The 15,507-nt window shown below is 38.6% G+C and overlaps 1 protein-coding gene across 2 annotated transcripts in view; it reads left to right on the forward strand.

The window, feature by feature from the left end:
• Window positions 1–15,507, forward strand: part of SCFD2 (sec1 family domain containing 2) — a 315,517-nt gene that overhangs the window by 42,030 nt on the left and 257,980 nt on the right. For both annotated transcript variants that reach the window (XM_023758303.1, XM_006093976.3), the window contains one exon: window positions 2,352–2,527. In XM_023758303.1, the coding sequence (XP_023614071.1) occupies window positions 2,352–2,527 (176 nt within the window). The remainder of the gene's footprint in view (window positions 1–2,351; window positions 2,528–15,507) is intronic.

Below are 15,507 nucleotides of genomic sequence, written 5' to 3' on the forward strand. Positions count from 1 at the left end.
ATACTTGCTAAATTCACAATGTAGTGTTCTATTGGCATTTCCTTTATGAAATAATAGAGGCCTGGTGCACGAATTTGTGCATGGGTGGGGTCCCTCGGGCTGGCTGGTGATCGGGGTGATTAGGGCCATCAGGGCTATCTCGCCCAGTTGTGGGGGAGGGACTGCAGGAGGTTGGGGGCCGGCCAGCCAGGTGCAGGGACCGCGGGAGGTTGGCTGTGGGAGTGCACTGACCACAAGAGGGCATCTCCTGCATGAGCGTCTGCCACCTGGTGGTCAGTGTGCATCATAGTGACCAGTCAACTGGTTGTTCGGTCGACTGGTTGTAACGGTCGCTTAGGCTTTTATATATATAGAAGATACCCATTTGCTCCTTTGGGAAGGTGGCATTAGGTAAATATGGTGACTAGGTCTGAGTCTGAGCTAGGAATTGCTAACTAGATAAAAAGTTCAACTATTTTTGAATCAAAGACATTCTTAACCTTAAATATGATTATTACAGTGGAAATCTAAACAGACCCTTTCATGACTGTCTCTGATGATTTCCATTTCTTGCAGTCTCTCTAATTCATAGACAATTATTCTATCAATAGAGTGCATGTATTCTGAGCCTAATTCTTGCTCCTTCAGGTGAGGAGATAGCATTGGAGAGGTAGGCAGTTTCGTGTTAGACAGCCATTCACATTTTCAAGACATTTTGAATTTTTCCTTAGCAGTATTTATCACAGTAATGATTAAATACTTATTTTTATAATTATTTTATGAATTTCTCTCTTGATAGGCAAAACTCTGTGTGTCCAGGAACCACACTGCCATCACCTGCAGTACAGTGTATAAAGAAATGGAACTCCGCATGATCTTTCAATTTGAACCAATTTTGTGTGAAAAATTATACCTTAATAAACCTGACTCAAAACCAGAATTCATGAGGCTGTTCTCTATTATAATTAAGCGAGCAAATCATTAACTTGCTGCGTTGAGAATAGGAATGAACTTATGCTTTACGGAGGGAGCAAAGAAACTAGTGGGACTCAACTTCCTACTTATCATTTCTACTATTATTATTCTTTAGATGCTGACCCTGATAAACTGGTAAGAAGGAGCTTCAAATTCTTAATCTCTTAGAAAATGTAATGAAAACAAAGAGTATGTCTCAGGCTTATAAATTTCTTCTGTCAAGGTCTTTGTATTTTGTGTATCATGAGTAGCAAAAACCATTTATTAAGTGATACCTGCCATTTTGCACTGTAAGGCAGTGAACCCACAGTGCCTCAGGTGGGCTCAGTGATGCAGCACATGCCGTGTTTGCTACCTCATAGAGTTGCTATGAGAATCCAAAGAGGGCATGATTGCACTGTGTAAAGTGTGAAGTGCTAAATCAAGACAGTTGGTTTCATTGCCAAGTATTAACAAACCTCGATATAACAAACAAACTTGGATTTCGGGCATCAGAGAGCAACCAACAAACGGCATGGGTAAGATGTGTAGGAAAGATTTACTTGACTTGTATCTGTGTTTGGCCCTGTTGCCTTCTCCTTGCCCAACAGGAAGAATATGTGGTGTTTAGGAGTTTTGTGCTTAGCACTGGTTAATGGCAGGAATTGAATTTGATGGATTGGAGAGTGGAAAGTGACTCAGTCGAAGGACTACTATAGAAAAAGTGGAACTTAGAGGCTCTGAAGGAGTGAATCTTCAACAGGCGCTTTGTTTATTTGTTTTTGTACAAGCTCATCATAGTTTTTTATGATACGGGTTTTCGTGTTCCAAACCTAGATGATCATTGTAGCAAATGTGCTATGTCACCCATACCAAACTCTGTTTTCTGGTATCTTACCTTCTGGTATTTTTGCCACCTTGGTTTTTCATACAGAGTCAGCTTTTACTGTTTTATTATCATAACCCACTGATACCAGTGATAAAGTTTTAGCTATAGTCATAACAGATTTTTTCTTTTATTTTCTACACATACACACATAATTAGAACTTTTGCCTTTTGGCCTCTTAGATTGCTAAGTCGGATGTCTTGGAGAGGTACTCCATGTTGAGCTTAACCATTTATTTGTGTGACTTTATTTGAGAACTTATTTTCGGGGTATTGCAGAATTAGAAAATGAATTCTACTAGCAATCCAGATCACCTAACATCTGTTTCCTCACTCGCAAGATGCAGGTAATAATTTCAATTTCACTGTTGTCACCATGTTGTTGTAAGAATCATAACAGCTTAGCAAAGCTTGCAGTCAACTCTGAAGTTCTGTGCCAATATAAGGCAGTTAATGTTATGAATGGCACTCTTCTCATTATTTTTACCACTCCCAGAAGAGGGTTCACTGATAAATTATTATGTTTCTCCAGGGAGAGTCACTCCGGCGCAGCTCACGTCCTATATTCAGCTCTTCAAGAACAACCTCAAAGCTCTAGTGAGTCACTGTGGACTCCTGCAGCTTGGGCTGGCCACGGTTCAAACTCTGAAGCACCCGCAGACTGCCAAGTGGGACAACTTTCTGGCTTTTGAAAGGCTCCTTCTCCAGGTATGTTGCTGTGGGAGCTTCTTGGGACAGTAGTAATTAAAATTTTCACTTCCAGAGAAAAACACTGATATTTATTGTAGCCTTGGTAATAAATCATATTGTTGACATATGCCCTATATCATATTCTCCTTGTAACACCAAATTAAAATCTAAATAGAAACTTTTTCCAGTTGTTTTTTATTTATTTTGACAGTGACATCTTTGGCTTCTCACTCAATACTACGAATGTTTTTTGAGCATTTGACTAACCTTTGTAAACCTCTTTTCAGTTTTATGCCACTTGGATCTTTCTTGATCTTCATGGCATATTTATTCAATTCTTACTACCTTTCCTGTAGAAGAGGATGTGGTTTAAAAAGATGCTTAATAAAAGATGAAGAGAGGCAAACTCCATTTGTAGTTTTATGAAGAAATTTGTATGTGGGGTGGGACCTTGTCATGATTGATGAAATATTTTAGTGGAAAACTTTTGTAAAAAGATGTATTTTAAAAAATTATAAAGTATTTCAAACTTACATAAAATAATATGACAAATATCTATGTATTCCCTGATACTATACCCTTCCCTGGCATTCCCTGATTCTCCTTGTTCCTTTCCCAGAAGTAATCATAAGCTGTGTTATTTGTTTATTTTTATTAAATATTTTTTTCATAAATAATACAGATTATTGTTATGGGCTTTATTTTTTATGTAAGTGACACCGCACTATCAATATTCCTAAACAACCTGCTTTTTCAACATTCTGTTTTTAAGATAATCCAAATTGACATGTCTAAATCTAGTTTATTTGTTTAAACTATACCATACTATTTGATTGTAAAGATATACATCAATTTATCCAATTCATATTGATGTATAGTTAGGCTGTTCTGTGTGTGTGTGTGTATGAGAGAGAGAGAGAGAGAGAGAGAGAGAGAGAGAAGAAGGAATGTGATGAATATCCTAGAATAGGCCCTTGGATACACATGTGAAAGAGTTCTCTAGGATATATACCTTGGAAAGGATTGTTAGATTGTTGACCATGCATGTTGTTGAGTTTACTATCATCAAATCAGCGGTTCTCAACCTGTGGATCGCGAACAATGAAAATACATCCTGCATATCAGATATTTACATTACGATTCATAACAGTAGCAAAATTACAGTTATGAAGAAGCAACGAAAATAATTTTATGGTTGGGGGTCACCACAACATGAGGAACTGTATTAAAGGGTCGCGGCATTAGGAAGGTTGAGAACCACTGCATAGATCACCAAAAAAGTTGAACTAGTTGACCCTTCTGCTAGGAATGGATGACAATTTTTTCCCCACATAGTATCCAGCACTCAGGATTATCAAGCATAAATATCTTTTTAGTGGGTCAAAGCTATCTCTTTGTATAAATTTGCGATTCTCTGACTACTGTGAAGTTTTATAATATTTATTGGCTATTCAATTTTTTTCTTCTATCAGTTGCTTATACTTTGCCCATTTTTTCTCTATTGGGTAACAGCAAAAACTGTTATACATCATGCAGATACTTCTCCCAGACTATGTTTTGTCTTTTAACTTTAACTCCTGTATATTTTATTGTATGAAAGTTTTAAATTTTGATTTAGTCTAGTTCATTAATATTATCCTTTATGGTTGGTGCTTATTAATATTTCATATTAGAAATCATTTTTTACCCCTAATTTCTAAATATATTTTCTACTAAAAATTAATCTTAATTTGACATTTGAATTTTTAATCCACCTGGAACTTAATTTTGTTTATGATATTATTAGGATCTAATTTTCTTTTCTTCCATATGGATAGCCTGTTTTCCCTGCACCATTTATGAAATATTCCATTGTACTGTAGATTACTTATTCAACAGTCATTTTTCTCATTCTTATGGTGGCAAAACACCAGTTTTGTTCCATGTCTATTCTGTTCCCACATGATTTAGGCAAATCCTGTTGGTCTCAGATTATACTGGTATTCTCATTTCCCACTTAGTGATTGGTTTAGCAGGTCTAGCCAAAGAGAGGTAGAAGGAAATTTGCCAAAGGTAATTCTAGGGAAGATTTTCTTTTGCCCTTATAGAAGGATACATAATGAAGAAACGAACTCTTTTATAGTTCTCTTGATGTACATTTGTGACACTGAGCATTTTGTGATAATGAAGAGCTTACTGATATCCTGAGGAAGACAGAACAGAACCTGAATCCTTAATGATACTTGAGCCTTACCTCAAAAGACTTGATTTTATGAGATGATATTTCTTCTCATTGTTTATGCCATTTTGGTTCTCTGTTATTTGCAGCCAAAAATATTCATCCTTTTCCCACTGATATGTAATATATTAACATTTCATATAAAGGTGGGTTTATTTCTCAGTTTCTAGTATTTCAGTGTTCAGTTTATTCATCAAAGAATTAATACTACAGCATTTTAAAATTAATATGTCCATTTTATGTTTTTCTCTATAAAAGAAACTTATTAGATTCATTCATGGGTATTTTAAAGATTTTGATACCATTGTGAATTGAATTTTTAAGCATTTATTGATGAGAGAGAGAGAAATTGATTTATTGTTCCACTTATCTATGCATTCATTGGTTGATTCTTGTATGTGCCCTGACAGGTGATCAAATCTACAACCTTGGCATATCATGATGATGCTCTAACCAACTGAGCTACCTAGCCAAGTTGTGAATTGAATTTTAAAAATGTTCTAATACTTTATTACTGGTGTGTAGAAATGCTCTTTTTCTTTTTCTTTTTTTTACTTAAATTTTTTAAAATAGCAGTAACAATCCAAAGCTGCTTTTAAAAAATATATATATTTTTATTGATTTCAGAGAGGAAGGGAGAGGGGGAGAGAGATAGAAATATTAATGATGAGAGAGAATCACTGATCAGCTGACTCTTGCAAGCCCCCTACTGGGGATCGAGCCTGCAACCCGGTCATATGCCCTTGACTGGAATCGAACCCAGGACCATTCAGTCCACAGGCCGACCCTCTATTCACTGAGCCAAACCAGCTAGGGCAATAATTTTTTATTTTTTAATTGAAGTTGACATACAATATTATATTAGTTTCAGCTGTACAACCTAGTGATTAAACATTATATAACCTACATTATATAAATCTAGTATCCATTTGACACCATACATAGTTATTGCAGTATTATTGACTACATTCTTTGTGTTGTACTTTACATCCCCGTGACTACCAATTTGTACTTCCTTTATTCACCTTTTTTCACCCATCCTCCCAACCCCATTCCCATCTAGCAACCATCAAGATGTTCTCTGTCCCGATGATTCTGTTTTGCTTGTCTGTTTATTTTGTTTTTTAGATTCCACATATAAATTAAGTCATACAGTATTTGTCTTCCTCTGTCTGACTCATTTCACTCAGCACAATACCCTCTATGTTGGTACATGTTGTTGCAGATGGCAAGATTTCATTATTTTTTATGGCTGTCATAATTGTATGTATGTACCACTTCTTCTTTATCCAATAATCTATTGATGAAAACTTAGGTTGCTTCCATATCTTGGTAATTGTAAGTAATGCTGCAATGAACATATGAATAAATATGTTCTTTTTATTTAGTGTTTTGGGCTTCTTTTGGATAAATGGAGTTGCTGGGTCCTTCTTTGTCTCTTGTTATATACCCTTTGCTTTAAAGTCTATTTTGTCTGGTATAAGTATTGTTACCCCAGCTTTTTATTTGTTTGTTTCCATTTTCATGAAATATATTTTCGCATGCCTTTGCTTTCAGTCTGTGTGTACCTTTCAATCTGAAGTGAGTCTCTTGAAGACAGTATGTGTAAGGGTATTATTTTGTTACCAGAGGCCCAGTGCACGGATTCGTGCACTGGTGGGGTCCCTCAGCCTGGCCTGCGCCCTCTCGCAATCTGGGACCCCTCAGGGAAGTCAGATAGCTGGTTTCGGCCCAATCCCCACAGACCCGATCCATACAGGAGGGAGCCCAATCCCTGCAGGCCTGATCCAGACAGGAGGGAGTCCGATCCTGTGCGTTGAGCTTCTGTCCCCTGGTGGTCAGTGCACATCATAGTGACCGGCTGACTGGTCATTTGGTCACTTAGGCTTTTATATATATATAGATACCAGTACATCCAGCCTCTATATGTCTTTTGATTGGAGCATTTAATCCATTTGCATTTAAAATAATTATTGATAAATATGTATTTATTGCAAATTTATTATTCATATTTTTTATCTTCTCTTCCCCCTCCTCATCCTCTCCTTACCCCCTCTCCCCCCCCCCCCCAGCCTCCTCTTCCTCCTTCTTCTTAAAAAAGACCTGATCACATCCTGTGCTAGAATACTGCCATTGCCACTCCCCTGCTTGGATCTTCTCACTTCCCTGCTCAGGTTCTGACACTGTCATGGGATATTGCTGTCACCCAACCTCCACATGCATGCCTTTCTCACCTCCTTTGGTTCTGATAACCCATGTAGTGCTGCTGCTCATAACCCCTCACCTCTCCCCAAGGGGCCTTGTTAGACATTTGGGCACCCACCCCCGACCTTGCTCACGTTCTGATATCCTGCCCTGGGCTCTCACTGTTTCCAGCTTCCACATGGATATCTTCTCTATCCTCTTGTGTTCCAATTGCCTATGCCAAGCTCTACCAACCACTATGCGAAGATGCCCTTTTCACTCACATTTGACTCTGACACTTGCTCTGGGCTGCCATTGCCCCTGCCATGGACACCCTTTTCACTCCCTTGGGCTCTGATAACCTGCTCTGAGCCACTGCTACAACCTCCTTCCCTGCCCCCTGCACTATCACATGGACAACCTCCTCACCCTGCAGCTGCCTACCACTGATGTCCTGTGAGGTAAATCTCTGGCTCCAAAATCTGACAAAGGTGTTTCAGAACAAGGCACAGTGGTGTTCTCCCAAGAATATTAATTTTTCGACTCAGTAGAGATTTCTGAAGAAACTTGACACAGTGTTAATTCTAAGCCATCTTATATTTATAATTAACTTTTGGAATCCTGATCCATATTAGACTACCTCAGATGTGACCATGGTGCTTGGTGTGATTCTCTCAGCAAGTGAAAAGGAATAAAAAGACTGGGAAAATAAGTAAGCATTTAAAATACTAAAACCTTACTTTTATCATAATTGCTCATTGCGCTGACTAGCACTGCATTCTCAGTGATTTCTGGGTCTTTAGAAGTTAGTGGTTCAGCATAGGTGAGCTTATAAACTAGCCATCCTCATTGCTCTTTGTTTATGGACATGCTATTTTATGTAGTATTCAATCATCCATTAGTGTAACAAGTCCTAATATAAGGTGAGCTGTTCCTTTTATAGCCTTTGGTTTGAAAGTAGAGCATTTGAGTTTACTTTGAGCATGAGGGCAACTTGTAGCGTTTCCAATGGGGTTGAAAGCAACCTAGATGCCATCTCAGCTGCTGTTGAGAGTTTATTTCTTAGGGGAGTCATTTCCACCACTTTCTACGAGGCCCTCCCTTTACTGGAACCTCAATGTTGTCTTTATGGCCTAAGTTACATTATGGACAACCTTGGTTAAGAAAAATAAATTGGTCTTAGAAATCTATAATTAAACATAAGTTACTATTGCTTGGCTCAGTGGTTTTGGTGACTTCATGACTAGTCAGCAGCAGACCTGCCTGCCAGTCAGTCAAATGTCTTATGTTTGACTCAGTCTTCTGAAAGTGGCAGAAAGGTAATCTTATGTACTCAAGAGAGAAAATTTTGAGGATTGTTGGAACAAATCCAAAGGAGATAACACATCTTGTCAATTCCTTTTTCTCTTTCTTATCTTCAAAGCCCAATAGCGAAACCTTTTAAGCATTCAATATATGTGTGCTAGTCAACAAATAGTTCTATTTCTGTTTCAAGTTTAAAATGTAGAAAAAAATAAGTTTAACCTGAACATAGATAGTGTTATTATTTTATTAATAAATGTAGTCACTTGTAAAAGTAGCCTGGATTTTTAAAAATCAACGTATGGATTTACTTAACTTGGTGGTAGCCTATGAATAATCTTTTTTTATGGTATAACAGGAAAGTTTGATTTAGCTTCCTCATCTAAATAGAAGTAAAGTGCCTACCTCATAGTGGTATTGTCAGGATTGAATGTGATTATATTCTGTGTACATCACTAAGTGCAGTGCTTTGCATATAGTAAGTGCTCAATAAATAGTAGTAATTAGTTATTCTTTTAGCTGAGCCAAAAATACTACAAATGCCAATGCATTTTATGTGAGTAACTAGAGGCCCGATGTACAAAAATTTGTGCAAGAGTAGGCCTTCCTTACCCCGGCTGCCAGCACCGGCTTCCCTCTGGCACCCGGGACCTGGGCTTCCCTCCTCCAGCCACCAGCAGGCACCCGGGACCTGGGCTGGCTTCCCCCAGGCCACCCGCAGGCACCTGGGACCCCAGCCTGCTTCCCTTGGGCCCTGGCTCTGTCAGGAAGAATGTCCAGAAGGTCAATTGGCTGTCCAGTCTAATTACCATATTACCCTTTTATTATTATAGAATAGAGGCCCAGTGCACGAAATTCGTGCACTGGGGGGAGGTGTCCCTCAGCCCAGCCTGCACCCTTTCCAATCTGGGACCCCTCAGGGGATGTCCTAAACTGGCAGTCAGGCATCCCTCTCACAATCCAGGACTGCTGGCTCCCAACTGCTCGCCTGCCTGCCTGCCTGATTGCCCCTAACCGCTTCTGCCTGCTAGCCTGATCACCCCCTAACCACTCCCCTGCCAACCTGATTGACGCCTAACTGCTCCCCTGCCAGCCTGATTGCTCCCAACTGCCCTCCCCTACTGGCCCAGTGGCCCCCAACTGTCCTCCCTTACCAGCCTGGTTGCCCCTAACTGCCCTTCCCTGCCAGCCTGGTTGCCCCTAACTGCCCTTCCCTGCCAGTCTGGTTGCCCCTAACTGCCCTCCTCTGCTAGCCTGGTCGCCCCTAACTGCCCTCCCCTGCAGGAGGTTTGATTCTGGTCAGGGCCACGTACCTCGGTTGCAGGCTCCTCCCCGGCCGGGGCCTTGTTCGGGGTGTGTGCAGGAGGTAACCAATCAATGTGTTTCTCTCACATCGATATTTCTCTATGTCTTTCCCTCTCTCATTCACTCTCCCTAAAAATCAGTGGAAAACTATCCTCGAGTGAGGATTTAAAAAAAAAGAAAGAGACATGAACAGGCTTACATGATGGTCTGTCAGGGGCTCTTGTGATTAGACTCTTTTATGAATTCAAAAGACCTCTGCCCACAATTCTGATCACCTGGGAGAGACACTGTCTCACCTATAGATAGAAAAAAACTTGATTGATTCTCAGAAATTTAAGTTATCTCTTTTCTTTCTCCAGAGAAGTCTTTGCCCTCTAATTCTTTGCCAATAGAAGTGTCATTTCCAAATAGTGGAGGGAAAAGATTGAAAAGCTTTTTTCAAAAGCAGGTATTCTATTCCATTCCATGTAATAACATTCTATTGAGTGCTTGCTTTCTGTTGGATGTGAAATTATAGACTGAAACAATAAGGTTTCTTGGATATACATAGAGTTTATTTTGTAATGTGGATTTGATATCAGTACATTAGTACTCTTTGTGCCATTTTCAAGGAATTTTCTAGGATGGTCTAAGTACCTGAGTGCACTTATAGTATTGCCCCTGTGAGAAAAATAAGTTCTAGATGTTCACCAACCCATTTATAAATACATTTTTTGAACTGCTGATTCAGACTCGAGGACTGTATAGCAGGGGTTGGACAAGTTATGAACCTGACCATGGTCCTAACTGCTAGTGTCAAAGCCAGGTTAAAATCCAGATCTGTTGGATACTGAAGCCATGCTCTTCACTATTATTTATTGCTGGAATATTTGTCCTGGGGCAAGGCATCAAAATGACAGTTGGCCATTTTCTCTTATATTCCACTCATACTTGTTCTCAGGGATTAAGATAAAAAAGTTTTCAAAACACAATAGGGTCTACATAACCCATTAATACACATTTCAGTTTATATGCACTTAAGTTGATAACTTTATGAGGACTGTGATCATTAAAATATGTTTCCTACTAATATGTTTTTTCTTGGTAGATCTATAAATTTGCCATCCAGGTTAGATTTCCATCTTGAGTCTTACTCCTCAGCAAGTCTTTTATTGAAACCTGATGAGACATATTTCTCCACAAGGATACATTATTTCAATTTCACTTTTCTCCTGCAGAATATTTTATTGCATGCTGTTCTTCTCCCCTATCACATTATGGCATTGTATTTTTGAATAATAAATGAGAGAAACAAATGGAAAATAGAAAATAATACCCATGAATGTCTTGTTCCTTTGCCCAGGGAAGGCACATTGCCAGGGTTTTGGAGTTAGGTGAATTTGTGCCAAACATCTGATTAGAAAGTGAGAGTTAAATATATATGCTAAGTGAACGATTGCTTTTAAACTGAGCCTCCCTTAGAAGCAGTGATATCATATGTTATTCCAGCTGGAAACCAGAGTCAGTAATCAAACACAGTAAGTTCAAGGCTAACAATTTTGGTTCTTTGCATTTTGTGGGTCTACCAAAAAAGTTTCAAATACAGACTTTATGCCAGTGGCTGAGGATACATCTGGGTGGGTCTTCATGTTGTGAAAAACAAGAAGGGCACAACCATTCTGGTTTGCTTAACCAAAAGGGAAAGAAATAATGGTTTGTGCTTCCCTGACCTGATTGAATCTTCTGCCCCGAGCCACTCCCACTAGCTGTTTGTGCTATGCTGGCCTCCCCAATGGTTGCTGGCATTCACTTTTTTCTTTTTTAAACATCTGAGTGCCTAAGGAAAGGAAATACCAATGGTTGCTGGCATTCACTTTTTTCTTTTTTAAACATCTGAGTGCCTAAGGAAAGGAAATAACATTGTCTAATTAATGTTTCTTTTTCTCCGCCCCCCCCCCCCTTCTTCTTTAGTGTTAGTCAGCCTTGGAGAAACCAAGTCCTGCCCATTCGCGGGCAGGTATCTCTAAAGGAAGCCTAGGCCTAGGCCGGCCGAATATCTAGAGGATCTCATCACTTCACTTCTGATTTAGGATTTGAAGGTCCTAGAGGTTAGCTTGACAGTAGTGGGTACCCGAGACTAGACAGCAGGCTTAAGCCTGGGTGTGGATTTCTCCTCCATTTTCTGTATTTCACCACTCTCAGAGGCCTGTATAGGATGAACTACTTATTGGGAGTTTTTTGTTCGTTTTGTTTTGCTTGCTAGAGGCTGCTAATCCTCAAAAGTAGGAGAAATATATGTTCAGGATCTCAAGTTTTTTTCTAGCGAGGGACACTGTGAGCAATAGGCCAAGCCTGGTTCACCTGAGCACGTTGCCTGGATGTCTGCCTTGGCCCCGCCTTGGGTAGTCCCATCTTTACTTCTGGGTTAAGGGACCCAAAGCAGAAGTGGAATAGTGCTTGATCAGCTGTCTGTTTCTTTTTCTCCAGAATGTGTTGGCACTGGAAGTGATGAATGTGGAATGAAACATAGCTATAAAGACCTACAGTCTTTAAGGGGAGTGCTGTATGGCACTCAGCACTCTCTTATCAGAGTTTTCCAGTAGGGGCAATGCTAGTGTATAACTTGCAGGTAGGAAGGGTTTTTTAAAAACTAGTCTGTGTCATTTTGTAAACATTATGGAAATACTTATTCTAGAGTAATTTATGTCATTTTAGATCTGTGCAGAAAAAAATCCACTGCTGAGCAATTACATATTGTTGTACTAACTGCTTTTAAAAAGAGTCTAACCCCCCTTTTTTTTACTGAGTAAGGTTTACATATGTGTCTTTATCCCCTCATTCCCCCACCCCCCGCCTCCCCCCCCCCCCCTTCATGCTCTCACCCCCCTGGTGTGTCCATTGGTTATGCTTATATGCATGCATACAAGTCCTTTGGTATGCAGGAACACATCTTAATATTTTTAATCTTCTGATTTTGAGTTCTTAAAAAAAAATAGCAAATGAACAAAGCAAAATTGCCATAAAGTCTACTGCAGTGGAAAATATGAGTTAAAAATTGATGGATTACCACACTGCCACATGGAGCTTTTTCTATTATTATCTATTCATGTGATTTAAAAATCTTTATTGTGGTTTGACACAAGACTACAAAAGATCCCTTTTTTTACCCAGTCCATGTAAAGTTGGTATAATATTTTTTAAGTGAGTTTTGTTTTGTGTTGTTGTTTTGCTTGATATATTACTAACTGTTTGAAGTTTGTTTCCCTTGCAACATCTTGGACTAGTAATTTTTAAATAGAAAAAAATGAGGAAATGAAATTGCAAAATTTGGGGTTTGGCATTTCTGATTATTAACTCTCACTGAAAAATATAGAATTTTTCTTATTCTATCTTGTTGAATACATGATACTCATATTTTTTACTTTATATTCTTTAGTTTTGGTAGAAATATATAAAAGCATTATAAAATTAAATATGTAGATTACATCAAGGTGTTTTGGGAGTAGAAGGAAGATAATTACATGAAACTCACATAGATGTAATATTTTTAGTTAATTTATTAATTTATTTTTTAAAATATATTTTTATTACTGATTTCAGAGAGGAAGGGAGGGGAGGAAAGGGATAGAAACATCAATGATGAGAGCGAATCATTGATTGGCTGCCTCCTGCACACCCCACACTGGGGATCCCAGGCATGTGCCCTGACCAGGAATCAAACGGTGACCTCTTGGTTCATAGGTTGACCCTCAACCATTGAGCCACACTGGCCGGGGCATTAATTTATTTTTAAGGTAACTTTCATCTGATGGAATTGTTTTCTTTAGCTCTGTAGGGATTTTAAAAAGAACAAAACATAGTCTAAATGATAAAAATAATAAAAAAGCATATTAGTAATAATCCATAAACATATCTCTGTAGAGGAAGGCTGTCTATTTAAATATGACAGGCATACATTATCAGCACTTCTCTCTACTGACCCAGGATAGTTTCTAACGGAACCCACCTGATTTAAATTCTCTTTACAAACAATTCATACACTGATTGGAAGATGGACTATTTCAGTGTGTTTCTGCTTAGCACAACAAAAGAATAGAGTAAAAAGAAAAGGTAAATGTAGACCAAAGTTTAGAAGCAAAGACATTTTAGTTTTGTAAGAGTGTGAATGAAATGGTGATTTCTTATGTCACCAGAACATAAAATCCATCCCTCCAACCAGCAGATGTTTATTGAGCACTTACTAGACACCAGACACCATTCTTTGGCACTGAGGCTGCAGTAGTAAATAAGAAAAGTAAGGTCTCTGCTATTGTGGAGCTTACATTATATAGTGAGTAGAGTCAAGCAATAGAGTGTTAAATAATAAGGACTGCAGTCAGCCCACATTTTGAGCATCAGTTGGGTGTGAAGTACCCTATTAGATGGTAGGAAGAGTTTTTTAGAAACTAGTTTTTAATTGATGACGGCTTTATGTCTTAACACATGAATGGTTTCTTTTTTACTATGCCATAGACATATATCCATCCATAATACCTATCAATTGCAGCATGTCTCATAGTTATTTGCATCAATCTCCTGCCACTACCCGGATATTGACAGGCCAGCATCTTACAACTTATCCATGCTTTCCTTCACTTGGAATGTGCCTGATATATAAGAAGCACAGAGTACATAGTGGTTCAATGAATGTTTAGTTCTTTACAGTTAGTGAGACATTTTTATCTGATTTTATCTCAAATTGATCTTCACCAAGCCTCCATAAGAGAGGTAATTATGGTTGAAGCAACAAAAAATGAAAGAGTTTAAGTAACTATTTATGAGCAGACAGAATATATATGTTTTGGGGCATAGGTGAGAGAATCATGGGTCATAGCCAAATCTGCTTTCAGAACATGAATTTGACATAAAATTTCCCTTTTTTGTTGTGAAAGGTAATAGAGGAGGAGGGTGCAGCTGATCATGTCTACAACTTGATCTACTCTTATCAAATCTACAAATCTTGCCCAAAACTTTTATCATCTTTCTTTTGCCAAACCACTCCCACTTTCGCCTTTCACACTTTGTGAAATCTTTGTGACGTTTTTACAATATATTGTAAGATAATTTGATCCTTACTACCACCTCATCCTCTACCACTGAGCTCTTGCTAAGTGCCAGGAACCAGGCTGAAGTACTTTACATGCATTGTCTTATTCAACGCTTACAATTCTGGGAGCTATTGTACAGATGAGGAAACAAAGTTAAGTGTCTGCCTAAGGTTACACATAAGTGGGAGAGCCTGGATTCTGTCTGGCTCTGCCTGACCACAAAATCTGTGCTCTCAGCAATTATACTGCACTGCCTTGAAAAGCTTATTTGAAAATAGAAGTCAAGTGTATGTCATTATTAAGCTGCATATCTAGTATAGAAAGGACAGCTCTGCCTATTTATAAGAAAATCACCTATACAGCAATTTTCCAGGAACTATACATTCAGGCTCACGATTTTTTTTTGTGTGTGGCAATAATGATTCTTTGTTTTTGCTTTATGAATAAATAATGCACCTTGGAATTTTTTCAAGGAGCAAGCCCCTCCAGTATATCAAATTCATTTACTTACCACTTTTCAGCCACACACTATGAATATGAATGATCAGTAAATATCAGAATAGAAAGGGTTTAGGCTCCCCAGTGCGAGCTCCACTGGATGTTCTAGTGCAGCGAGGTTTGATCCAAACAACACACAGTTTTTGAGTTCTTGTAAAGACTTTGTATGATTGTTTGCATTTACTTCGGAAATCTCAGCCCTGTTTGTACGTACCAACCATGGATTCTCATTGTTGGGAATTACTTTAGCAGTCATCTTTGTAAGAATCCGCTCTATGGCAAATCCTCTCTAGAGACAGTGTTTGCAAGTCTGTTTAAGACCTAGATTTTCTTTCTAAACATTGTGCACACAGACCAATTTTACGGTTAGTTTGCAGGCAGCATAATAAGTCAATGAGCAATTTGCTTTAAAATAAACCCAGCCT

Source organism: Myotis lucifugus, unplaced genomic scaffold, assembly GCF_000147115.1.
Source record: "Myotis lucifugus unplaced genomic scaffold, Myoluc2.0 scaffold_127, whole genome shotgun sequence".
NCBI lineage: Eukaryota > Metazoa > Chordata > Mammalia > Chiroptera > Vespertilionidae > Myotis > Myotis lucifugus.